We start from the raw sequence: 26,687 nt of genomic DNA, 5'->3' as shown, positions 1-26,687 counted from the left end.
AGGCGGACGCCAACCGCCACCTCAGACCACCCCTACAGATACCGCATGAGAGCGGACGCCTGTGTCTGCTAATTTACGCTGATTACTACCAAACACATACACCTGAATGTAATAAGCAATGCTGCAGTCTATTAAGTCCAAACCATTATTTCATTACCTGCAAGCCACACACAGCACTCAAACACATTGGAAGCTTATCTTTCTATACTTCTCTACATGTAAAGGTTTGTTTAATTTAAGGTAAGAATCTTTTTAAGACCTGCTTATATATGCTAAGGTAGGTACACATTCACTACGTGTTTTCATATACTTTAAACAGCAGCACACTCAATCTACACAAGTCGACATGCATCAACCTTTTCACTCTGAAAACAATAGAGATCCATCGGTGCACGGTGGCGTACGCTCAGATAGCCGCAAGAAGTCGGTGGTAAGACGGACGAGAGACGTCCGTAAATGGTGGCGTACGCTCTGTTGTACGCCAGTTGTCGGAGTCTAAGGGGTGATCCGTCCGTGTACGTTGGCGTACGCTCAATTGTACGCCACTCCCCTTTGTCAGTGTTTGTGCCCATACGTATGCGCAGTGGTGTAGTTAGGTGCCACGGCGCCTGGAGCAAGGGCATGTTTTGCGCCCCCCCCCCCCCCCCAATATGTCATAGGTGAGGCTCCTGCGCAGTGAAAAGCTGGCACGGACAAACATTATACCACACACCGTAATGCCCATTGCACATTTTAGTGAACTTTGTAATTCCAATTACACATAAGCCCACACATGATGCCCATGACATACTATATAACACACCGCAATGCCCGTGACATACTATATAACACACCGTAATCCCCATAACATACTATATAACACACCATAATGCCCATGACATACTATATAACACACCGTAATCCCCATTACATACTATATAACACACCGTAATGCCCGTGACATACTATATAACACACCGCAATGCCCGTGACATACTATATAACACACCGCAATGCCCATAACATACTATATAACACACCATAATGCCCATGACATACTATATAACACACCGTAATGCCCATTACATACTAGATAACACTCCGCAATGCCCATGACATACTAGATAACACTCCGCAATGCCCATCGCATACTATATAACACACCATAGTGCCCATTACATACTATATAACACACCATAGTGCCCATTACATATTATATAACACACCGTAATGCCCGTGACATACTATATAACACACCGCAATGCCCATAACATACTATATAACACACCGTAATCCCCATAACATACTATATAACACACCATAATGCCCATGACATACTATATAACACACCGTAATGCCCATTACATACTAGATAACACTCTGCAATGCCCATGACATACTATATAACACACCGCAATGCCCATGACATACTATATAACACACCGCAATGCCCATTACATACTATATAACACTCCGCAATGCCCATGACATACTATATAACACTCCGCAATGCCCATGACATACTATATAACACCGTAATGCCCATGACATACTATATAACACACCGTAATGCCCATTACATACTATATAACACACCGTAATGCCCATTACATACTATATAACACACCGTAATGCCCATTACATACTAGATAACACTCCGCAATGCCCATGACATACTAGATAACACTCCGCAATGCCCATGACATACTATATAACACACCGCAATGCCCATTACATACTATATAACACCGTAATGCCCATGACATACTATATAACACACCGTAATGCCCATTACATACTATATAACACTCCGCAATGCCCATGACATACTATATAACACCGTAATGCCCATGACATACTATATAACACTCCGCAATGCCCATGACATACTATATAACACCGTAATGCCCATGACATACTATATAACACACAGTAATGCCCATTACATACTATATAACACACCGCAATGCCCATTACATACTATATAACACACCGTAATGCCCATTACATACTACATAACACACCTTAATGCCCATTACATACTATATAACACACCGTAATGCCCATTACATACTATATAACACTCCGCAATGCCCATGACATACTATATAACACACCGCAATGCCCATGACATACTATATAACACACCGCAATGCCCATTACATACTATATAACACTCCGCAATGCCCATGACATACTAGATAACACACATAATGCCCATTACATACTATATAACACACCGTAATGCCCATGTCATACTATATAACACACTGTAATGCCCATGACATACTATATAACACTCCGCAATGCCCATGACATACTAGATAACACTCCGCAATGCCCATGACATACTATATAACACACCGTGATGCCCAGTACATACTATATAACACACCGCAATGCCCATGACATACTATATAACACCGTAATGCCCATGACATACTATATAACACACCGTAATGCCCATTACATACTATATAACACTCCGCAATGCCCATGACATACTATATAACACCGTAATGCCCATGACATACTATATAACACACCGTAATGCCCATTACATACTATATAACACACCGTAATGCCCATTACATACTATATAACACTCCGCAATGCCCATGACATACTATATAACACACCGCAATGCCCATGACATACTATATAACACACCGCAATGCCCATTACATACTATATAACACTCCGCAATGCCCATGACATACTATATAACACACCGCAATGCCCATGACATACTATATAACACACCGCAATGCCCATGACATACTAGATAACACTCTGCAATGCCCATGACATACTAGATAACACTCCGCAATGCCCATGACATACAATATAACACTCCGTAATGCCCATGACATACTATATAACACACCACAATGCCCATGACATACTATATAACACACCATAATGCCCATTACATACTATATAACACTCCGCAATGCCCATGACATACTATATAACACCGTAATGCCCATGACATACTATATAACACACCGTAATGCCCATTACATACTATATAACACACCGTAATGCCCATTACATACTATATAACACTCCGCAATGCCCATGACATACTATATAACACACCGCAATGCCCATGACATACTATATAACACACCGCAATGCCCATTACATACTAAATAACACTCCGCAATGCCCATGACATACTATATAACACACCGCAATGCCCATGACATACTATATAACACACCGCAATGCCCATGACATACTAGATAACACTCTGCAATGCCCATGACATACTAGATAACACTCCGCAATGCCCATGACATACAATATAACACTCCGTAATGCCCATGACATACTATATAACACACCACAATGCCCATGACATACTATATAACACACCATAATGCCCTTTACACATTTGACAAATAAGTGCAACTTACCTAAATGCTCAATGCCAGGGGCTTCATGCTCAATTTCAAGGGACTTCATGCTCAATGCCAAGGGGGACTGAATTTGCTCATTGCCCAGGGGTGGAGAACTGTGCAGCGGCCCGCTCCCGGCCGCTGTGCAGCAAGGTGGGAGGATGGGTGCAGCAGGGTGGTAGGGTCGGTGGGTGGGTGCAGCAGGCTGGGAGGGTTGGTTGGTGCCACAGGGTGAGTGGGTGCAGCAGGGTGGGATGGTTGGTGGGTGCAGCAGGGTGGGTGGGTTTGTGCAGCAGGGTGGGTTTGTGCAGCAGGGTGGGTGGGTGGGTGCGCGGGTGATGCAGGGTGGATGCAGCAGGGTGGGAGGGTGCACCTTACCTCACCCCTCCCCCTGCTGTGCTGCGTCTACCCCTGCCTCCCCCCCTGCTGTGCTGTGCTGCGTCGCGTGAACCCCTCCCTCCCCTCCTCCTGGCTCCCCGCTGTGTCCGGGAGAGAGACACTGCTGCTTTGTAAAATTTATATCTCCCGCTGGACCGCTAGCCAATAGGCGCTCGCGGTCCAGCAGCCACCAGTTGATTGGCTTCTGGACCGCAAGCGCCCATTGGCTAGCGGTCCAGCCAGAGGCGTAACTAGCACTCTGTGGGCCCCATAGCAAAATATTGATCAGGGCCCCCCTACTATAAATGTCATTATAGTGCCGTGAGCACACAGGACTCCGTTTCGGCGATTTCGGCTGAGCCCCGTGTGCACCAAGATGTAGTTAAGCCATCAGAGAGACGGCTACTACATCCTGCCAGCCGCTGCCGCCAAATACACAGTATAGCAAAAATATCCTTGCCTGCACTGTCTATTTGGCAGGGCAATAGCGATGCTGCTGGGCCGCGCATCACTATCACCCGCTGTGTACACATGGGGCGATTCAGGAAAACCTTCCAAGCGATTTAGACAATGTAGTCAAAATCGCTTGGAAGAATCACCCCGTGTGTACACCCCTTTAGGGTTGGGGGCATTGTAGTGAGGAGCAAAATAAGAGCAAGGGAGGTGTGAGAGAATGGCAAGGAGAGAGGGGAGCAAGAGAGTGAGAGGTCGTAAGGGGGGAGACAAGGGGCAGAATGTAATGTCTCCCAAGTTCAGCGACTGTGCGGTATGCCGGCCAAACACTTTTTATAGAGGCAATCACAAGTCATGGTTTTTACCTTGAAAGTAATTGACGGTATCCTGCTCGGCTGCCGAATTCGAGCAGCATTACATTCTGCCCAGGGAGAGAAGGTGTCAGGAAGAGAAAAGGGTTAGTGCCAGGTTGAGGGGGGATAGAGAGAGGGAAAGGTGGGGAGAAGAGACATAAGGAAAAAGAGACTAGGGGAAGAGAGAAGGAGAAGGATGGGGAGTGAGAAAGAGGGGGCAAGAGAAAAAAGAGTGCATGGGACTGAGAAAGAGAAAGAAGAGAGGGAGGAGGGTAAAGACACAGGGGAGTGTGAGAGAAGGGGAGACAGAAAGAGAGAGAGAGAGAAGGGGAGACTGAAAGAGAGAGAGAGAGAAGGGGAGACTGAAAGAGAGAGAGAGAGAAGGGGAGACTGAAAGAGAGAGAGAGAGAAGGGGAGACTGAAAGAGAGAGAGAGAGAGAGAAGGGGACACGGAGAGAGGGAAAGAGAGAGAGAGAGGGAGACGGAGAGAGGGAAAGAGAGAGGGAAAGAGAGAGGGAGATGGAGAGAGGGAGATGGAGAGAGGGAAAGAGAGAGAGGGAAAGAGAGAGAGGGAAAGAGAGAGAGAGGGAAAGAAAGAGAGAGAGGGAAAGAAAGAGAGAGGGAGACAGAGAGAGGGAGACGGAGAGAGGGAAAGAGAGAGAGAGAGAGAGAGGGAGATGGAGAGAGGGAGATGGAGAGAGGGAAAGAGAGAGAGAGAGGGAAAGAGAGAGAGAGGGAAAGAAAGAGAGAGGGAAAGAAAGAGAGAGAGGGAAAGAAAGAGAGAGGAAGACAGAGAGAGGGAGACGGAGAGAGGGAAAGAGAGAGAGAGAGGGAAAGAGAGAGAGGGAAAGAGAGAGAGGGAGACGGAGAGAGGGAAAGAGAGAGAGGGAAAGAGAGAGAGGGAGACGGATAGAGGGAAAGAGAGAGGGGGAGACATAGAGAGGAAAAGAGAGAGAGAGGGAGATGGAGAGAGGGAAAGAGAGAGGGAGACGGAGAGAGGGAAAGAGAGAGAGACAGAAAAAGGGAGAGAGAGAGACGGAAAGAGAGAGAGAGGGGAGACGGAGAGAGGGAAAGAGAGAGAGGGAGACAGAGAGAGGAATAGAGAGAGAGAGAGAGAGAGAGAGAGAGAGAGAGAGGGAGACAGAGAGAGGAATAGAGAGAGAGAGATGGAGAGAGGGAAAGAGGGAGAGAGAGAGAGAGGGAAAGAGGGAGAGAGAGAGAGGGAAAGAGAGAGAGAGGTAAAGAGAGAGAGGGGGAGGGAGAGAGAGGGGGAGGGAGGGGGAGAGAGAGAGGGAGGGAGGGGGAGAGAGAGGGAGGGAGGGGGAGAGAGAGAGGCAGTGAGAGAAAGGGAGAGAGGGGGGGGGGAGAGGGAAAGTTTAGTAAAGTTCAGTTACCTCCAGGCTCCAGCAGCGCTGAGTCTCCAGGGCCTCCCCTCCCTCCTGGCATGCAGGGCCAGGCCTCCCCTTCTACCGGATCTCCCAGTAGGTGCACAGGTGCCGGGCCTCCTTGCTGCCGTGCCCGTGCTCCAGCGCCTTTCTTCCTGCGCGTGTCAGTGCGTGCCAAAGCACCTTAGCAGCATCACAGACAGCGCTACTGCGCTAGCAGCAGGTTCACTGCACACGCCGGGGCTGGTCACTAGGTTGTGACGTGGAGCCCCGGCAACAGTAATAGAGAGGGAGAAGGAAAGGGGTGGGGAGAGCCTGAATCAACTGGCCCTCCTCCTCCTTCATTGTAATGTTCAACCCGCCGCCACCGTGTCCACTCCGGGTAGTTAGTACAAATTCAAGAGGGTGCAGGGGGCTTGCTGGGTCCTCGGGCCCCCCCAACCCGCCGGGCCCCGTAGCAGCTGCACCCCGTGCACCCTCTATAGTTACGCCACTGGGTCCAGCGTGCGGGAGACGTGTTGTGATAGCAGCAGCAGCACGTCTCTCGTGGGGGAGCGGGCAGGGCAACGGCGGAGGCGGGCGAGCGAGCTGGCGGTGCTGGCACAGCTCCGGCGCCAGGCTAGCATCCTGCGCCCGGAGCGTGTGCTCCGCCGGCTCCGGGCTCGCTACGCCTCTGCGTATGCGGCTGTTTTGTGGGTGGACTTTCGCTCAACGGCCGCGTACGGCAAACGTACGCTGATACGGAACGTACCTACGCACGGCCGCCTTAACCAGAATAGGGTCCAATGTCCCCAGAGCTGGCCCTAGGCCTAGGCAAATGCCTACAGTATTTTGAATGCCATGGGGAATGCAACTCGTACAACGAATAAACTTTCACACCAGAAATGCAGAGACCAACCCGCAAAATAAATTCCAGGGACGTGCAGGGACATTCCAGGGTTGGGACCCATTCACACATGCGTTTGAAGCAGGGACAACCCGGGTCGGCACCTTTCACACTGAACCCAGGATGACCCTGCAGTTCTATGAGAATATCATTGAAAATGGCCTTTTTTAGGCCCACAAAGATGAGGTAATTAGGGAGAGGGGTTAAGGGAGAGAGGGCAGGACATGCCTTTGCAGGCTTTCAGGGTTGACATAGCACTGCTGGGGTCTGTTGTGCCACAGAGCTTGCACTGTGTCTTCCTTTATGCTGTGTGATTGCCAATGTAGACATTCTTGGCTGTCAGGGGGTTAAAAATGCACTTCTGGGGTCTGTAGTGCCACGGAACATGCACAGTGTCTCCCTGCACGCCGTCATACCTCCCAACTTCTGTGATTATGAAACAGGGACACTCGCGCAGGGGGGGGCGTATGCAAATGAGGTCACGGCTTATGCTAATTAGCTGCGACCTCATTTTCATACGAGAATAGAGGCTGTGCGCATGCGCACAGCCTCTATTCTATTAGATTGGGGGGTCTCCCAACTGCCACTCCCCGCAGTGGGACAATGCCTGCCGCGGGTGGGACAGGACCCGAAAATCGTGACTATCCCGCTGTAATCTTGACAGTTGGGAGGTATGCGCTGTATGCTGCCTCTGGGCGTGTCTGTGAGCGTCCACCACAACAGGAAGTTACCTTGCTAGCCAATCAGCAGAGGCAACACGGGAAGCAGGGACATGTCCCAGCACCTTTCACACCAGCCAGTAACCCTAGAAGGACCCGGGAGCAACCCTGCTACATAGCAGGGTTGAAATATAGGCAAATTTACCCGGGAGTTTGTCCCTAGAACCTTTCACAACAGTGCTAGTCGCAGGTTGTTCCCGGAACAAAGACCTGGAAATATATGGGGGGGGGGGAATGACAATCCAAAACTTGGAAAACAGACAAAAACAATTGCTTGGATTCATTTGTTGCATCAAATTGTTTTAACCAATTTGTCTGAATGAGCATTGTCTGTTTTCCTGCAATTGGGAGCAAATTTTTGATTGCCATTTTCTTTCATATATTACCAGGTTTTTGTGCCCACCAGACAGATTGGACACATAAATCTGGGAGATACAAACAGCAGCTTATGGGGCACTTAAGCTGGCCATACATCAGAAAGATCGATCTTAAGATCAATTGCGCTCATGATTGTGTACAATTTCCCTTGAAATCCCCGGCAGTACTTGGTGGTTTTTGGACACACAATCTACACACAATCCATCTTACAATCAGTCATACAATCCATCTGCTGTATGATTGTGTATGCAAGATGTGCACACAATCTGCATACAATCCATCTTACAATCAATTGAGATTGTATGATTGGGTACAATATCTTTCTGATGTATGGCCACCTTTAGAGGGATGTGCATCTGTCCGCGGACACAAGCCGCGAGACGGATCTTTCCTGATATGTAAACCCTGAAACTGGTAATGTGATCGTGTAGCGCTGTTCTGTTTTATTGCTGTGGGCTGGGTGCGTCGCCAGAGTTCCGCAGTATTCTTCAGCAGCAAGTGCCAATACTAATGATGGCGGTCGCAGATGTGGGCAAATAAAGTAGGCGGACCCACACAGATTCCTAATTAGCACAACGGCAGCTTACAATAGAATTAGGTAGAATCAGGATTTTGCAGGGTCACACAAATACCAACTGTGTCTGACTCAGAATAACCCCGAGCACCAGGATTATGCGCTGTATAGAGGACCTTGCATGTTTACAAAGCACTAGGCCAGAGCAGAAGATGCTGCAATCGGGGTCTGTCCTGTGATTGCAGGAGATGCAGCGAGTACAGCCAGGGTCCGCAACAGAGCACTATGTCCATTTCCAGACTTCTACAGTAAAGAGACAGATGCAGCAGAACAATCTCAGTGATTCCATTCACAGTGACCTATTCATCAAGCATCTCCCATGCTTGCTCTGCCCCCTGCTGGACACAGGACAACCTGCATCACAAGATGACATAGAAGATAGTGTCCACTGTCTCGTGTATCATAATGACACACTAACACTGCACGGCAGGAATCAGTGCTGACAACTAACAATCATCAGACGCGGTGTAGTTATGCCAGCTTGGAAGCACGTTCATCCTGCATCACAGGAAATATTAAGGGCCATATTTACTAACATTACTTTGCAGTAAACACCCCAAAAAAACAGAAATCTTCTTGAGATGCCAAGAACGCATGACGGAGTTCCTTCATTTCCCACCGCAATAGCTGCACCATAGATTTGGTACAGGTTAAGCTTCGCTTCTTCTGCCCGACGAATACCTGGCTCTCTGAGGCCTAGAATGGTTGGCACTTTGTGGTGGAACCTCCGTACGTGCTATTGTGAAGACCTCCCTTTATGGCAGACTTGGATAATGATGATATCCCTAACACCTGGCTCCTTCCTTGGCTGGATGTTGTGACCACTGTCCACCACTGTTGTCTATGACAAAATGTGCTGTGCCCTTATTTTGGTGCACCTGTTAATGGCGGCAACACGTCAGTGGGGGCTTATATAGATTTATTACCATCAGATCCGGATTATAGTGCTTGGTATAGCACCGTGTCCTAAGTATAGGCCTGTCCGTGACCAATCATCTCCCAGTTCCATATGATTCCCAATCCTGTATTTGAACATAATAATTATATCACCTCTCAGCCTCCATTTCTCCAGTGAGAACATATTCAGCCTCGGTAACCTATCTTTGTATTCCAGTGATTCAAGACCTTTTACTACTGTAGCTTAGTCGCCCTTCTCTACACCCGTTGCAATTCATTTATGTCCTTCCTAAGGTGCGGTGCCCAGAACTGAACACAGTATTCCAAGTGTGGTCTCACCAATGCCTTGTAAAGAGGCACTATCACATTGGCATCCCTTGAATCCATACCCTGTTAATGCATGCCAGTGTCCGGTTTGCTTTTGCTGCTGCACTTGGGCAGTGTGCACTGTTACCAAATTTTTCATCTATGATGACCCCCAAGTCCTTCTCTTCCCTATAATAACTCCATTCAGCCTATAAGTAGCTGGTTCATTATTGTGACCGTGCAGAACTAATTTTCAAAAAAATTCAATGTCAACAAATACAGATACCCAATGTATCACGCTGAAGTTCATCAACAAGGTCATACATATATGGATTTAAAAAAATAAATATTTCCCCAATGTAAACAGCTGTTAAATGACACAGGCGATGTTAATAAAAATCTGGATTTTATCAATAGAGAGGACTAATTTACAGTAATCGATGTCCTGCGTTTTACACCAGTATCAGCCCATTGCTCCCAGTCACCTTCCATGCAGGGAATACGGTCATATTGTCTACAGCAACTAGGTCGACATGGGTCAAGGTCGACCAGGTCATTAGGTTGACACAAGCATTTGGTCGACATGGGTCATTGTGATTACGAATGTGCATGATACAGAAGAGAGACTCTTGTCTGTCCCACACCACCTCCTCCTCCTCCTCCTCCTCCTCCTCCACCACATAAGAGAGGGAAGAGCCATCTCCCCAGCCGGCATTTATTTATATACAGCGTCTGATTGGCAGCGCCCGCCGCTCAGTGATACACATAGATTTTTAGATAATCCGCTCGGCGACATTACAAAGTGCATTATTTATACTTTATTTAAAAAAAGAAAAAACTGTTAATAAAAAGGAAAACCATTTAAAGCTTCAGTTCACACCCTGTAAGCGGGAACGTGCTGCTATATAAAACAGTGGCAAGTATGACCACAGCTTAATACTTTGCTTAGATTAAGGGGGTTCCAATGAATTTCAGAGTAGAGGCAGCCGTGCTGTGCGGTCGAGTAGGAAGGCGGCCTAGCGACCGCATGGAAGCCTGAGGCCTCTTCGCGCCTCGTACCACATACTGGCCACTTCCATAGTGTTCCGTAGATGCGATCTGCACACTGTGAAGGGATTCCGTGGCCGCCCACAGTGCGTTAGAACAGAGGCAGGCCCCCCCTGTCGCCCCATTCCTGCCGATGTGAACTGCCGCTTTAATACAGAACAATAACAGGCAGGTTTGTGACGTTTTTTCCTTATACCATTTTCTGTTTCATTTAAATAATGAAGACATTGTATATATTTATATATATATATATTAATGCGCCTGTTCCGCTAATTGTTCATAGAGTCACCAGACAACCAGCCATGGACAGGTGAGGCGGCGAGCCAATATTCACACTCAGATTAATGGGGGAGGAGAGACGGAGGATTCCAAGGTGGGGCGTGGGATGGGGGGGAGGGGTTGGAGGGCCGGTAGTCTTAACAGGAGCAGCCGCCTTCGCTGACCGGAGCTTCCTGAGGCTTTTCCAGTTTAATGTCAATCACTGTGAAAACCGCGAGTTAAGGAGAAAGAAGAAGTTACTTAGAACCGATTACATTGCTCGGTTTCCCGAGCGGATTTTCCCCACAACAATAACCTAAACCACAGGGTTATTTGGTTTATATCAGTCATGGCCAAACTGTGGCCCTACAGCTGTTGTGAAACTACACATCCCAGCATGCCTTGCCGTAGTTCTGCTACTAGGGGATGCTCAAACAATGCAGGGCATGCTGGGATGTGTAGTTTCACAACAGTCTGCCTTAAGTTCACCACTTAACATATGGGGAAGGTTTATTAAGCCTAGGGGAAGTGATAAAGTGAAAGGTGATAACGCAGCAGCCAATCAACTGTCAAGTTATAAGCTGGGTTTGAAAATGTCAGGAGCTGATTGGCTGCTGCATTATGACTATCTATTTACCAGGTGTAAATTTCCCAGACTCAAGGGAATGAGTACCCCTGAGCCCCCTCTATCTAGGACCCCCCTATGGTCTGCATGTTTTTTTTTAGCTAAAGGTTTTGTGCATGGCAGTGGGGCAGTGCTGCAGCTTCACCTATCTGACACTGTGATGATTAATGGAGCTGAACATCGGGAGCCGAGGCACACTGACTGCACAAGTGTGCAGTGCATTACTGGGAGATGACTTACTCCCTTGAGACTGCACAAGAGGTCAGAGGCGCTGAGCAGCTTGTGCTGAGCTCTGATCGGTGGAACTCATCACATGTTCCTAAGGTACATGTGATGCAGCAGCAGCCTCGTCATGGGTGGGTTTTAAATCAAAGGCAGCACTGAGCCTGTGAGGTCTCCTACCGAGTAATATAAAAATTCTCCCCCTCCTGCAGTTACCCATTGATCAAGTTTATACTGCCTTTACTTTCTGTTTTGGCAGAGTAATGTTCTGTGCAGTTTGCAGCCAGCAATGACAAATCGGAGGGCGGACCCCCCCCCCCCTGTCTAAAGTGACCCGGGCCCCCCGAAGGCTTAATCCGGCTTTCGGTGTAACACATCTGCCCCACTATATTTTGATCATCATCAAGAACTGTTCCAGACATCTAGGCCAGGCTCTGGCACCCTCTAGAGGCAGGAAAAGGATACTGTCTTCTCTGCTTTTGTCCTGTGAGCTTTCCATGCCGGGTAAAGCAGCTGCAACGCGTCTGAAGAGCTGGAAGACAGGAATGAGCAATGGGTGAGTATTACTGGGAAGACCAGCGGTCTCCTCTCGCTGGCCAGTCCTGGACACGGAGCACAGCTCACCTGTTTTACATTATACCCGGCTTTGGCGCTAGTCTCGATAAACATAACATTCAGCTCCTTGGCTTTCCTCTCGCCTTCCTCGATGGACACTTGCCTGCAGGGGGAAGGGACATGACCAGGTCGGTTAATGTAGAAGGTTTTATCTGGTCTCCTATCAGACATCAGATGCAGGAGACAGACTCCATGTACAGGGGCTCGGCCCATAGAGAACGCGGAAAGGGGGCGTTACCTTTTATCCGCTAGATCGGTTTTATTTCCCACTAGCATAATGATGACATCACTTCCTCTCTCCGTCCGGACGTCATCGATCCATTTTGTCGTTTGCTGGAACGAGTTCACATCTGTTCGGAAGAGCGGGAGTTACGGTTATTGAGGCGTAAAAGGTCAGAGGCCGAAGACGCAAAGCAGATGCTAAGAATGGCTTCTGTGGGGACGTTTCTAGCAAAGCACCCTGTAATATCGGGGGGTGCGATATATAAACTGCGATGCCAGGGGCTTACAGACTAAGGGGGTCATTCTGATAGAGGGCTCGCTAAGCAGCGAATCAAACGCTGCATAAGCAAGTGTTATGCAAACTCGGCAGATGAGATCACAGCAGCTTAAATGGATGTAACAACACATTCTATTAAGCACCGCAGTACATAAGCCGTCAATCTCTCCAAAAGTAGCGCATAAGTCTAAGTAGGGGACCAGGGTCTTCATCCCAGCCTCTGCCCCCCCCCCCAGTGAGCCTGACCTGGGATGCCTTGTATCATACCCGTTAAAAGCGGATTGGTTGGTACTTTATCTCTCTCTTATTCAGAGCTCTCCACAGCTTAGTACATCTCCACATAAACGTTGACCTTTATGCATTACATTAACAGGAAACCAGTGCGATGCCAAGCAGACCATGCAAAACAGGTGCGACATGCAGACACAGACATAGGAAAGCTAGCGGCACAGAGAGCGAGCATACGTAACATGCACACACACAATACAGTGCTCTCCGCTTATAACGGACCATGACTGGAAACAAACAGCTTAATGGACAATTGTGTTACGCACAACGCCGGCAGCCATCTTGTGTTATCACCAGATGGGCCCACAAAATGGCTGCCCCTGCTGTAAGAGACTATTCCTGGACGCTGTGACATGTAAATGACCGTAAGCCACGGACAGGAGCGGGTCTGACGGAGGCCTGAGACACGGACGTGGGCTGCTGTGTGTGACATGACTTTATTCCCTAGAAATCTGGGTTTTTCACAACCGTTAGTGAGGCACACATGGGTTATTTGGCTGCTAGCGGCCCCAGACGGACACGTATGACGCAGCAGCCACAGCACACACCTTATACAGTAATATGTGCTGGATGCTACTGGCCGGACAGCACCCCTAAGGAATACTTACCGTCCCCGGCAGATAGACTACTCCTAGCTTGTAGCCTTACTTGCCTCAGGCTAATACTGTATAATGTGTGTTATGCTGATACGCTCAGTTACATGTATGTGTGTCCGCTTCTACGCACCAATAAGATATATTATAATAAAATTTACTACAATACTATATCGCACAGTTCAGGACTACAGGGCAGATCAAGGGGGAAGAATTTTTCAAATGCACTTAAGACTTCCTGTTAATAAATGTACTTCCAGGTTCAGCAGTGAAATCTCCCCCATGGTCTAAAGTACTGGCACGAGGCGGAAAGGGTCGGTACTTTGGATAACACTACAGGGGTGGTAGAACTACAAATCCCAGTATGATGGATCATCTTGTTGCTCCACAGCTGTGGGAGGGTCAGTGGTGGGTGGGTTGGTTGGTTGGTTAGGATGGAGAATGAGGTACTCTGGAATTTGACAAGGCTCTAAGAGGAGACTTTGGTAAGTGATGTGCAATACAGATACCCAGCTAGGAATGTGTCGCAAAACTCGCTGCATTTACCTTACCTAGGAATGAATTAGAGAGACCATGCTGCACTGCAGGTGGGGCAGAGGTAACAGGTGCAGAGAGAGTTAGATTTGGGTGGGGGTGTGTTCAAACTGATATCTATATTGCAGTGAAAAAAAAACAAAGCAGACAGTATTTACCCTGCACAGAAACAAAATAACTCACCCAAATCTAAATCATTCCGCCCAAGTTACTTCTGCCCCACCTGCAGTGCAGCATGGGTTTGCACAGCTGTGTGCTTCTTTTTGCTTAAGCTGAATGAGGCCCTTCGTGCCATACAGTAATGCAGGGGGGGGGGGGGGGGTAAAGTCCGTTATAAACAGGTCTGCACTGCAGTGACGGCTACCAGACGACATTATAGGAAAGGGAAAGACGTTCTCGTCCACACTCACTTGTGATATCATAAACAACAACTGCCACTGTGGAGTCACGAATGTAGCTAGGGATCAAACTCCTGAAGCGTTCCTGACCTGCTGTGTCCCACAACTGCAGCCGAACCTAACGGGGGGGAGGGGCGAGCCGCCGGCACAGCAGAAAAAAGGGGGGAAAAGAGAAAATAAAAAACACACCGTCAAAAGCTTTGCTTGCCGGAATACCTACTTGTGATGTCATAAACTACTACGGCGGCGGCAGAATCGCGGATGTAGCTGGGGATCAGGCTGCGGAACCGTTCCTGTCCCGCCGTATCCCAGAGCTGCAATCTGATCTGCGGGATGGAGAACAATCAAAACAGATGGAAACGGCAACAGAAAACCAGGATGGGAGCAGGGGAGGCGCCGTTTCCTCCTGTACGGCAGGGACACTGGGGGGGGGGGGGGATCACCTCCTCTCGTCCATACGCTCAGGGGCCGCAGACTGAAATATGCAACAATTCAATCAGGGGAGATCTGTGGGCGCTGAGCGTCATGTCCTGCTGAAAAGCCAACAAGGGCGCACTAAAGCCCACCTTGTAGTTGGCGGCCCATATTAATACATGCTATTTGGGGGCTACCATTACTGCCAACTGCATTGCCCCTACATTGTAATGGTTGGCAAACCAACCACACCCAGTGACATCTGGTTGGTCGCGAACATTCTGAAGGTTCAAATCCAAAGCACGGAACCCCCCGGGCCTATCAGCAAGACTGACATTTTTTTCAGATGGACAAAACCTTGTGCACTGCAGGTGGGGCAGATGTTACATGTGCAGAGAGAGTTAGATTAGGGTGGGGTGTGTTCAAACTGAAATCTGAACTGCGGTGTAAAAATAATGCAGCCAGTATTTACCCTGCACAGAAACAAAATAACTCACCCAAATCTAATTCTCTCTGCACATGTTACATCTGCCCCCCTGCAGTGCAGCATGGATTTGCCCACCTGCAAAAATGGCTGCCTTGCCTACAGGCCTCAATCAAGCCTAATAATTACAGTAAGCCCCTCAAGTTTCCTCTATGCTATATTGAAGAGTGTATTATAATTATCCTAATTAGCAGTGAGCACCTGCCCTCTCTCTCTTCTCTTATACCACGTTCTCGTTGCTGCCCCTGCAAAAACCCAGGTTTTTGGCAGGGCACAGATCATCTCAGCTCTACAGACCCCATTCATACTGCACCTTAGACCCGGGAAATTCCCGCGTCTGCCCCGTTCACACTGCTTCCCCTGGTCTGCCTGCCAACAAGGGTGTGGAATCTAAGAGCAGCTTTGATTGGCTGTTGAAAAATTATCTTTGATTGGCTGTTTAAAAGCAGCTTTGAGCAATGCAACTAGTTTGCTTTTTTGCATCTTGTGAAAAAAACCTGGGTCTAGCCTGTTCACACTGCCATATACCTGTGTATTACCCAGGAAAAACCCTGCAAAAAAACCTGTGTGTAATTCCCGGGGCATTACACCCGGGAATTTCACTCACACCCGTTCACACTGAGACAGGACACGGGAAATTACTGCTTGCCCTGGCAAAAACCCGGGTTTTTGCGGCAGTGAGAACGGGGTATAAGCAGAATTCCCATTGTAAAGACGTTGTTGCCGCAATCCATTCACACTGCACTGACAAGTGGCGAATGCAAGCGGACGCAGCTTGGCGGCTCATAACTTTCTGATGAGTGCGACCAGGTGAAAGCATCGATGACCCATCTGTACCTGCAAATACATAGGGGTGCGTCCATGTCACAGAGGGGTATGAGAGAGGAGAGCGAGACGGCAGTTCCTGTGCAACCCTGGTGGTGGTGGTGGTGGTGGGGTGTTACTCTTGCGATACCATGTGACTTGGACGCAGCAGGAGACCGCGCCGAGCATTGTCATATAGGGCACCTGCATACTGTGTGTGACTGAGGAGAGCTGCACTTAGGGGGCCACATTTACTAAAGCTTCTAAAAATCAAAGAGAGTTGTTGCCCATAGCAACCAGATTTTGTCTTTCATTTTCCATGATGCAAAAGAGAAAGGACAGAGAGAATCTGATTGGTTGCTATGGGTAACATCAGGCGGTTTCATTTTTAGAGCCGTTGGTTAATTGACCCCTTATTGTACAGATCAGAGACTCGGTCACACACAGATATACAAGCGTCATGTCACATTAGGGTATGCATCATAGGGTCGATACTATAAAAGTCAACACAAGCATTCGGTCGACAGGCAAAATGTCGACATGAGTTTTTCCCTCTTTTTGGCCATACATGGACAGAGAATCAGTGTACCGCTGTGCCCGCCGTGCTCCGGGTGCGGTACCTCGATGCACCCGGGACTCTATTATATTCTCCTCCATGCCGTAGTGGATAGTAGGTACGAAATAGAGGTCGGTACGCAGCGGCCAGACGGGCACTCTGCACGCACAGATCACGGGATACAAGGCGGCCGGACGGGCACTCTGCACGCACAGATCACGGGATACAAGGCGGCCGGACGGGCACTCTGCACGCACAGATCACGGGATACAAGGCGGCCAGACGGGCACTCTGCACGCACAGATCACGGGATACAAGGCGGCCGGACGGGCACTCTGCACGCACAGATCACGGGATACAAGGCGGCCAGACGGGCACTCTGCACGCACAGATCACGGGATACAAGGCGGCCGGACGGGCACTCTGCACGCACAGATCACGGGATACAAGGCGGCCGGACGGGCACTCTGCACGCACAGATCACGGGATACAAGGCGGCCGGACGGGCACTCTGCACGCACAGATCACGGGATACAAGGCGGCCAGACGGGCACTCTGCACGCACAGATCACGGGATACAATGCGGCCAGACGGGCACTCTGCACGCACAGATCACGGGATACAAGGCGGCCAGACGGGCACTCTGCACGCACAGATCAGATCACGGGGCGGAGTATACGGGGGAGAGATTCTGTGCCGTATACCCAGTGTACAGCAGAGACCCTGTCTGGCTGCACTACAGTCTATGTCAGACTCCGGCCTGTGAAATACTTACTGTTCTGTCCTCTAGGTACATGGTTTTTGATAAGAAGTCTATACCAATTGTTGCCTGAAAGGAGAGAAAAACACGGATTCAAAAACACCATTCTGTGTGAAAACGCTGGTGGGGAATGTGTTCAGCTGTGCGGGCAGAGTCAGGGAATATTACTGGGATAATGGATGCCGGGGGCAAGTGTACAGGGAAGAGGATCCGCTATTGCTGGAGGTGCCCGGTGTATCAGGGAGGCGCCAGGCACGTGCACACAGGATGGGGACAGCGGTATACCATGGAGGCCGCCGTGTTATGGGTAACAGTACAATACTGCAGCGGTAATGTGGGGAAGGTGGGGGGCTGGCTACGGAACAGCAGTGGGTATATAACCTCCCCTCCCGTTACCATGTTCTCTGTCCTCCTTGGTTCAGGACATGATTGCTGGGGAGGGTAAGCCATTATGGAGGGGGGAGGGTTACAGATAAGAGACTATACAGGATCTGTATGGAGAGAACACACAAAGCCATACAGGTACAGGGGTAAGGATTACCTGGTAGGTGTTGTCGAAGCTGTCATACATGAACCGTGTGATTAGGGAGGTCTTTCCAACTGCAAGAGAACAGGGACATGAGATTATAAAACTGCTGTGTGCACCGCTAACATACAGTAACCATACACCGGTCCGTGTGCACCTCTAACATGCAACATACACCGGTACGTGTGCACCTCTAACATACAGTAACCATAGACCGGTCCGTGTGCACCTCTAACATACAGTAACCATACACCGGTCCGTGTGCACCTCTAACATACACCGTCAGTGTGCACCTCCAACATACAAACAAACATACACCGGTCCGTGTGCACCGCTAACATACAATAACCACACAACTGTCCATGTGCTCCTCTAACATACAGCATACATTGGTCTGTGTGCACCAGTAACTTACAATAACCACACACCGCACATGGCAACCTTCCCTCCAGCCCAGCCAGCCACTGATAATTATACACTGGTCCATGTGCACATAATACCAGCACACCGCTTACATGCCTGTGGTAAACACGGGGTGCAGGTATAGGCAGACCTGACCACAGGACAAATTTGTTCTAAAATGGACAAAACCATGCAGGTGGGGCAGATGTAACATGTGCACAGAGAGAGTTACATTTGGGGGAGTTATTTTGTTTCTGTGCAGGGTAAATATTGGCTGCTTTATATTTTAAGATTTCAGTTTGAACACCCCGCACCCAAATCTAACTCTCTCTGCACCGGTTACATCTGCCCCTCCTGCTGTGCAGCATGGTTTTGTCAGTTTTAGAACAAATTTGTCCTGCGATCAGGTGTGAATTAGACTCAGAGTCCACAGCAGAGAATGCAGTTAGGGTGGACGAGTGAATATAGACACAGACCCCGCTGCCCTGGAACCATTCCGCTATACAGGGGCCCCTGGCGGCTGCGTACGAGAAGCATCTCAGGGGTTAATGGGGCCTGCAATGTATAAGGAGCAGACGCTACAATAACCGTGCCAGTGTAAATAGGAGGCACCCTGACACTGGCATCCATAAGTGCGCAGCGACTCCTGGCACAGACCTGACAGCGGTGTGTAATCTGGGCCACGTGTCTGCCTGGCTGAGGGATTAAAGATCAAAGTGCCCAGGTGCCAGCTCTCACTAGTGCCAAGAAGGGGGAAGAGGGTTGGTGCACTAGTTATATCTCCTGGGTACATCACGGCTGTGCCAACAGCAGCAGTGTGGGCTAGCTCAGGGGGCTGCACCCAGGTTCTAGAGAAGTGGTGCATGCTGTGGATAGCCAAACGTGTTTCTGTCAGAGACATGGGCAGGCCAGTTACAGCCAATGAGTCTGAGGGTCAATGCCCTCATTTAGGGTCCTACATGGTGACACCAGACTTCACGCTCCCCATTTGTAGGAATGTCCCACAGATGTCATAGCTACAGCTGGTCCATTATCGGCCAATGCTTAGAACCTGGGCATCATCATGGTACCCAGGGGATTAACATCTCAGCATATTATAATTGTACTGACCCACACAGTCACCCAACCTTTCCTCTAGCCCAGTGATTTTCAACCTTTTTACCTTGCGGCACACTAAATAAGATTTTAAAATTGCCAAGGCACACCATGATATCCCCACAGGGCAAAACACATTGGCCCCCACAGGAAAAAAAACAAACCTATTGCCCCCCATATAAAAAACAATCACACTGGTCCCCACAGGTAACACAAATAAAATACATTGGCCCTTTAAATGAAAAGAAGAGACCAGTAAATAACACTTGAACTGGTGGTGGCTGTAAACTAGTTTGGGCATCTCTAGATCTGGGGGCACACTTGAGAACAGCTCAAGGCACACTAGTGTGCCACGGCACAGTGGTTGAAAAACACTGCTCTAGCCACACCTAATAGCACTATTTAATAAGTGGGGTACTCCCATCACACCGTGCACTTGACCAGGGACGGCGAACCGGGACTTAAAAAACCCGGGTTGACCCTTTTACACCAAAGAAAAACCTGGTTGAAAGCTTTAGCCCAGTAATTTGCTTCTGGTGTGAATTGGGGTCAGACAGCACCCGGCAAAGTAAACCGGCACTCAAAAATGCCGGGTAATTGCCGGGTCAGCAATGTGAATGGGGTATTAGACAGGGCTGTGGTCACTCAGCGTATAGAACAGACATTAGGGCGGCACTTTGCTGCCACTTGATTGGATGAGTATATGTGGAAATAAATTAAATTACTCTGTTAAACTAAATAGATGCGATTCTGTGTTTCCTTCTAATGATCTACGTTATATACAAGAGCGAGGGCAACGATGGAGGATCCGGCCAAAGACTCCATACACATATATAGTGAAGAGAGGAAAAATAATTGAACTCTCAATTAATAGAAGTGCTGACTCCAGCGATCACCCATCTATACCCCACTGTAAATGGCTCCAGTGTCCCCTAGGGATAAAGGAGAATATAAAGTCTCTTCCCTTTTCAGGTTAATGGTACCAATTACGGTTTATAGGACAGCCGAGGGGAACACAGTCTAGCCACAGACTAAGGACATTATTCTGGTCCCTATGAAGCGCTGCGAATGGCGCAGCGTGTGGTTTTCACGCCACCACCCCCCCCCCTCGCTCGTCACCGACCACCAAATGATTTTGTACGTACATGCAAAACTAAGACACTCTCAGGTGCCGGGAACAGTGTGAGCAGCGGGCAGCCTGTCGGCCAATGGTGGTCAACCTTATTACGGTAGGCCGCATCCCCAGGCTGTTGACCCCTGGCTTGCTGGACAGCAGTAGGCTACACTCTGTGGGGTTGTCCTGCAGACACCCATGGCTTAGGGTTGTGCGGGATGTAAACCGCGACAGTGTCGGAGTGTACTGAACAAGTGACCCCCCCTTACAGTCACAGCCTCGCTGATGTGGCGATAGGGGCGGAGCATAGTGAGCAGAAATGTAACTACGAACAGGCCCCATCGCTGCACTCATGTACAGTCGGCATCGCTGCTGTAATAATAAATATGGGGAAAACTTTCTGGTTTTTGTCCTGGAAGAGAACATGCGATCCGTGTGAGGCACATGCATTATTACATTACACCATTAGGCCTTCTTCTTTGTCCGACATGACAGCGTAAATAACTGTGGATAACAGGTAAGGTCTGACTAATGGAATCCTATTACTCAGGGAATCCATAGAGTGGCCAGATGTGTCGGCATGACGAGGCTAGCCTCTCAGAACTGGTGCCCACAGCTGGCAGGACAGATGTGGCTATCAGAGGGTAATTAATCACCCGGGAGGCTCCTTTCAGTGATGACCAAACAGATCTGAACCTGCTGAGCCAAGCAAATCTCCGTGTCCGAGGCAGGTCCGCTATCTAACAAGGGTCTGAGCACCCTACTGTATGTAACCTGCACCTTCTGTCCCCCTGAGCTACAGTGATACAGTGGGCGGAGAGGGGAAACCTGCAGCCAATCAGGACTGGAAGAAGATCAGTGTATCTATCCTAGGTGATGTACCATCCAATCCACCTGTGTAAGGACAGGGCTGCATGTGACAGGGGCAGTGACATGATGTGAGGAGGGGAATGGGGGCAGCAGGAAGCCACAGACTGAGAGTTATATAGTGGGAGGAGCAGGGTCCCCAGCAGCACAGAGTATATCAGGAGATGAGGGATGTGTCAGTGAGGACAGGGCTGCATGTGACAGGGGCAGTGACATGATGTGAGGAGGGGAATGGAGGCAGCAGGAAGCCACAGACTGAGAGTTATATAGTGGGAGGAGCAGGGTCCCCAGCAGCACAGAGTATATCAGGAGATGAGTGGTGTGTCAGTGAGGACAGGGCTGCATATGACAGGGGCAGTGACATGATGTGAGGAGGGGAATGGAGGCAGCAGGAAGCCACAGACTGAGAGTTATATAGTGGCAGTAGCAGGGCCCCCAGCAGCACAGAGTATATCAGGAGATGGGTGCTGTGTTAGCGAGGACAGGGTTCAGGAAGATGTAGGTGGGTGATGAGCCATTGGGAAGCCATTAAATGGGAACCCAAATAAAACCACAAAATGAATAACTACTTATCTATGACGTGTGCCACAATAAAACCCTATAGTCAGATTTAGGCAGAAAATGTAACAAACTAAACATGTAAATATTCCCAACCACAGGCCGACACCCTGGGAAACACAGTATGTGACAGCCTTGCTAGAAGGAAATGGATTTCCTCCAAGCCTCTGCTCACAGATCCAGCTCAGCTCTATAAGCGCGGACACATCGTGCTCTGTAAATGCCTCTCCCCGCACTCAGACAGAACATTCCCCCATCCACAGCAGCTGCGGGAATACAGAGCGCTCTGATCTCTGCTGACGGCGCGCACAGGCGAGGGGGGGGGGGGGGGGTGACAGAGACATTTATAACTGTCATGTTAGTGTCTCAGGAGCCCATCTCGGCTCTCTAGGATCTGAGCAGTAATATAAATGAGATAATCACAGAGATGGGGCTAAAATAAGAATTATTTGAAAGTAATTAGTCTTCACAGACGAACGCACAGCTAATTATCTCTGAGGACCAGCGAGAGGCCCGCAGCTCAGCCCTGTCTGCAGCAATGGGCTTCACACGCAGCTGGGAGTCTCGGGATTAATGAGAATCTTAGAGCAGAACTACAGAGCGGACAGTAATAAAAGAGAGATGACATGGCCGACGGTGTGCTACTAGGAGGCGACGTGCGGACTATGGGGGCTATTCAGACCTGATCGCAGGCCGCGTGATAATCTGCAGACCGCGTATGCTACTTTTTAAAATCGATCGCTGACCGTGCGCAAGTTGATTGACAGGAAGCCAGCGTTTGTGGGTGGTAGGAATACACAGGCGTGTTGGGAGAAGACGGGTTTACTCATAGAAAAAATATTAGATCAAATTATCCTTTTATATCTGGAAATAAAGGATATGCAGCTTAAATAACCAGGGTGGAGACTACCACAAAGATATGAAAGGAGCAGTCTGGATGGACCAAGTGGTTCTGAACTGGGGGACGAGTCAACAATACCGGCTTGGGGGGGGGGGGGGGGGGATGCGGTCATTTGGTCTACAGCATGATGGGCGACACCATTAGGTCAACATGGGTCTAGGTCCACAGTTCTAGGTCGAAAGGTCATTAGTTCAACAATGTCTAGGTCAACAGTCAAAAGGTCAACATGGGGTTTTTCACTGGTTTTTTTTGAGCCAACATTTGGCGACAGGCGGTATTTCATGCCCTACCGTCCACTAGGGCGTGGTGGGAGAATAAAATAGTGTGCAGAGTGCAGCGAGGCACCGTGCCCGAAGCATTGGGAGCACAGCAAGGGAATGCGGTGCACTTGAAACTGTGTCCATGTTGACATTCAGGTAAAAAAAAACAGTGAAAAACCCCATGTTGACCTTTTGACTGTTGACAGTCGAACTAATGACCTTTCGACCTAGAACCATGTCAACCTTTTCCCGTCGACCTAGACCCATGTCGACCTAATGACCATTATGCTGTAGACCAAATGATCCCAACCAATTAAGGGGACTCCCTGACTTGGGAAGCGGCAGGGCTGGTAGAGGGTGTCATGGCCAAGTCACTGGCTGGGAAAAGGGGTAGGGGCAGATCACCAAATGGGCGGGAGGTAGACCAGGTCACCGGTTGCGGGAGCCCACAATACCATTGATAGGATATGTTGGATTGCTCATATAAGAGTGAATAGATGGGGAGTCTGGTGGTCTTGTTATATAAGGCAACTGATGCTGGTATACAGTCCTCATAGCGGACGTTCCACTGGGACCCCGAAATGTCATTATTACTTCCACCACAAGGGGACCATCATATCTGCGATGGAGGGTATACATGTGTACGATGCCTTCGGACCTGTAGAACAATCAGAAAAGGGATGTGTAGGACAACTCCTATCGCCATAGCACCAATACCGCAGCTTCCTCTGAGAAACAGCATCTTCCTGTTTCCATGGTGACAATGAAGCACCGGAATCACAGAAATCAGCCTGATTGTGGCACAGCACGGCTGCCAGCAGGTACAGCAGTCAGTGTACAGGTCGCACATACAGTATACACACTGACTGGGTCGACACTATGTCAGGTGAAAAGGTCGACACGTGAAAAGATCAACATTTTTTTCATACTTTACCATCCAAAGTATGATGAGCAAAGAGCCAAAGGGGGGGGGGGGCACGTGGTATAAGGATGGACATTGTGATTTTTCACTACTATCGATGTTTTAGTGGTTTTACCATTCGATGGCAGTATTTTGAGGTTTGCCACCACCAAATGGTAAACATCTGATGGTGTTCCGATGGTCCTGCCCACCAGCCAGTCATACTGCACATGTGTGGTCAAGCTGAAGAGGTCAGTGACCGTCGCATTAAAAGATTCAATGGCGGATACACAGCCATCATTTGATAGTGGTCTTCCGATGTCCACAACCAATGTGGTATACCTTTTTTTCTAGATTGCCCTTGATGGGGTGACCTGTTGAACTATTGACCCTTGACACGTAGGGCCGCGGACTGCAGGTTACACAACCAAGACATTATAGAATGCCACCACGTTCCGTGTTGCAGAGGATAACACGCGCTGAGGTACGACACACGCAGTTATTAGGGATCTGTTCATACAAGTCGTGCAGGAAGGAATCAGAGCAGCGTAACACGTACAGACGCCACGAGGGACTCGCCGTGGTTACTGGGCCTCTGTGTGACAGAACGCACAGGTGACTTTATATAGCATCAGTGAGACACATCAGCCAATATATCCTCTATTCCCTGGGAATCCAGGAACAAGCGCGGCTGTAAGGTGACTCCCCGCTGCCGGCGGAACGCGCAGGAGCTCATGTATAATGCACCAGGCCGAGCCTGGCTGAACATCGCACAGCATGTCCTGGTGTTCAAAGCATTAATTAGTCATTAAGCGCTGCCCTATTTGTTTACGTGTGGGCGAGAGACTCTAGGGCCCGGCAGAACGCCGGCTGGGGTATGGGCCAGAGTCATCGCTGTACGGCGGAGTTCAGAGAAGTGGGGTCCGGGTGGGGGACTGCATTGTCGCATGCAGCACCCCACAAAGCCACAACCAGATTGACAGGAGGAAAGTTACCAGAAATGGGGACGTGCTTGCTCCATTTTCTGGGAATGCCAAGGTGCCAGATTTAATGGCCTCGGTAGTGCAGCCTTCTGCTGGGTGCAGATAGTGATCAGATCGTGTGCAGATTGTGCGGCCATCGTATGATCGTTCTGGTGTGTACCCTACAGCGTCTGCTGACCTGTTATAGTGTAGTGCAGGCTGGGGGTACAGCGTCTCCTGACCTGCTATACCGTAGCGCAGGCTGGGGGTACAGCGTCTCCTGACCTGCTATACCGTAGCGCAGGCTAGGGGTACAGCGTCTCCTGACCTGCTATACCGCAGCGCAGGCTGGGGGTACAGCGTCTCCTGACCTGCTATACCGTAGCGCAGGCTGGGGGTACAGCGTCTCCTGACCTGCTATACCGTAGCGCAGGCTGGGGGTACAGCGTCTGCTGACCTGCTATACCGTAGCGCAGGCTGGGGGTACAGCGTCTGCTGACCTGCTATACCGTAGCGCAGGCTGGGGGTACAGCGTCTCCTGACCTGCTATACCGTAGCGCAGGCTGGGGGTACAGCGTCTCCTGACCTGCTATACCGTAGCGCAGGCTGGGGGTACAGCGTCTGCTGACCTGCTATACCGTAGCACAGGCTGGGGGTACAGCGTCTCCTGACCTGCTATACCGTAGCACAGGCTGGGGGTACAGCGTCTCCTGACCTGCTATACCGTAGCGCAGGCTGGGGGTACAGCGTCTCCTGACCTGCTATACCGTAGCGCAGGCTGGGGGTACAGCGTCTCCTGACCTGCTATACCGTAGCACAGGCTGGGGGTACAGCGTCTCCTGACCTGCTATACCGTAACGCAGGCTGGGGGTACAGCGTCTCCTGACCTGCTATACCGTAGCGCAGGCTGGGGGTACAGCGTCTGCTGACCTGCTATACCGTAGCACAGGCTGGGGGTACAGCGTCTCCTGACCTGCTATACCGTAGCACAGGCTGGGGGTACAGCGTCTCCTGACCTGCTATACCGTAACGCAGGCTGGGGGTACAGCGTCTCCTGACCTGCTATACCGTAACGCAGGCTGGGGGTACAGCGTCTCCTGACCTGCTATACCGTAGCGCAGGCTGGGGGTACAGCGTCTGCTGACCTGCTATACCGTAGCGCAGGCTGGGGGTACAGCGTCTCCTGACCTGCTATACCGTAGCGCAGGCTGGGGGTACAGCATCTCCTGACCGGCTATACCGTAGCGCAGGCTGGGGGTACAGCGTCTCCTGACCTACTATACCGTAGCGCA

The 26,687-nt window shown here is 49.7% G+C and overlaps 1 protein-coding gene across 2 annotated transcripts in view; it reads right to left on the bottom strand.

The window, feature by feature from the left end:
- Positions 1–10,101: 10,101 nt before the first annotated feature.
- The window catches only part of RAB6A (RAB6A, member RAS oncogene family), a 30,519-nt gene continuing 13,933 nt past the window's right edge, over positions 10,102–26,687 (bottom strand). The window contains exons 2-8 of one of the 2 annotated variants that reach the window (XM_083170368.1): positions 18,351–18,409; positions 17,825–17,878; positions 15,012–15,117; positions 12,718–12,829; positions 12,489–12,582; positions 12,330–12,396; positions 10,102–11,240 (exon numbers count right to left, since the gene is read on the bottom strand). In XM_083170368.1, coding sequence (XP_083026494.1) covers positions 11,176–11,240; positions 12,330–12,396; positions 12,489–12,582; positions 12,718–12,829; positions 15,012–15,117; positions 17,825–17,878; positions 18,351–18,409 — 557 coding nt within the window. In that variant the 3' untranslated portion in view covers positions 10,102–11,175. Of the gene's footprint in view, positions 11,241–12,329; positions 12,397–12,488; positions 12,583–12,717; positions 12,830–14,803; positions 14,910–15,011; positions 15,118–17,824; positions 17,879–18,350; positions 18,410–26,687 lie in introns of both variants that reach the window. The other variant, XM_083170367.1, reaches the window with a different exon arrangement.

Source organism: Crinia signifera, chromosome 2 (genome assembly GCF_055691185.1).
Source record: "Crinia signifera chromosome 2, ASM5569118v1, whole genome shotgun sequence".
Classification (NCBI taxonomy): domain Eukaryota; kingdom Metazoa; phylum Chordata; class Amphibia; order Anura; family Myobatrachidae; genus Crinia; species Crinia signifera.
This window is presented reverse-complemented; position numbering and strand designations above follow the sequence as displayed.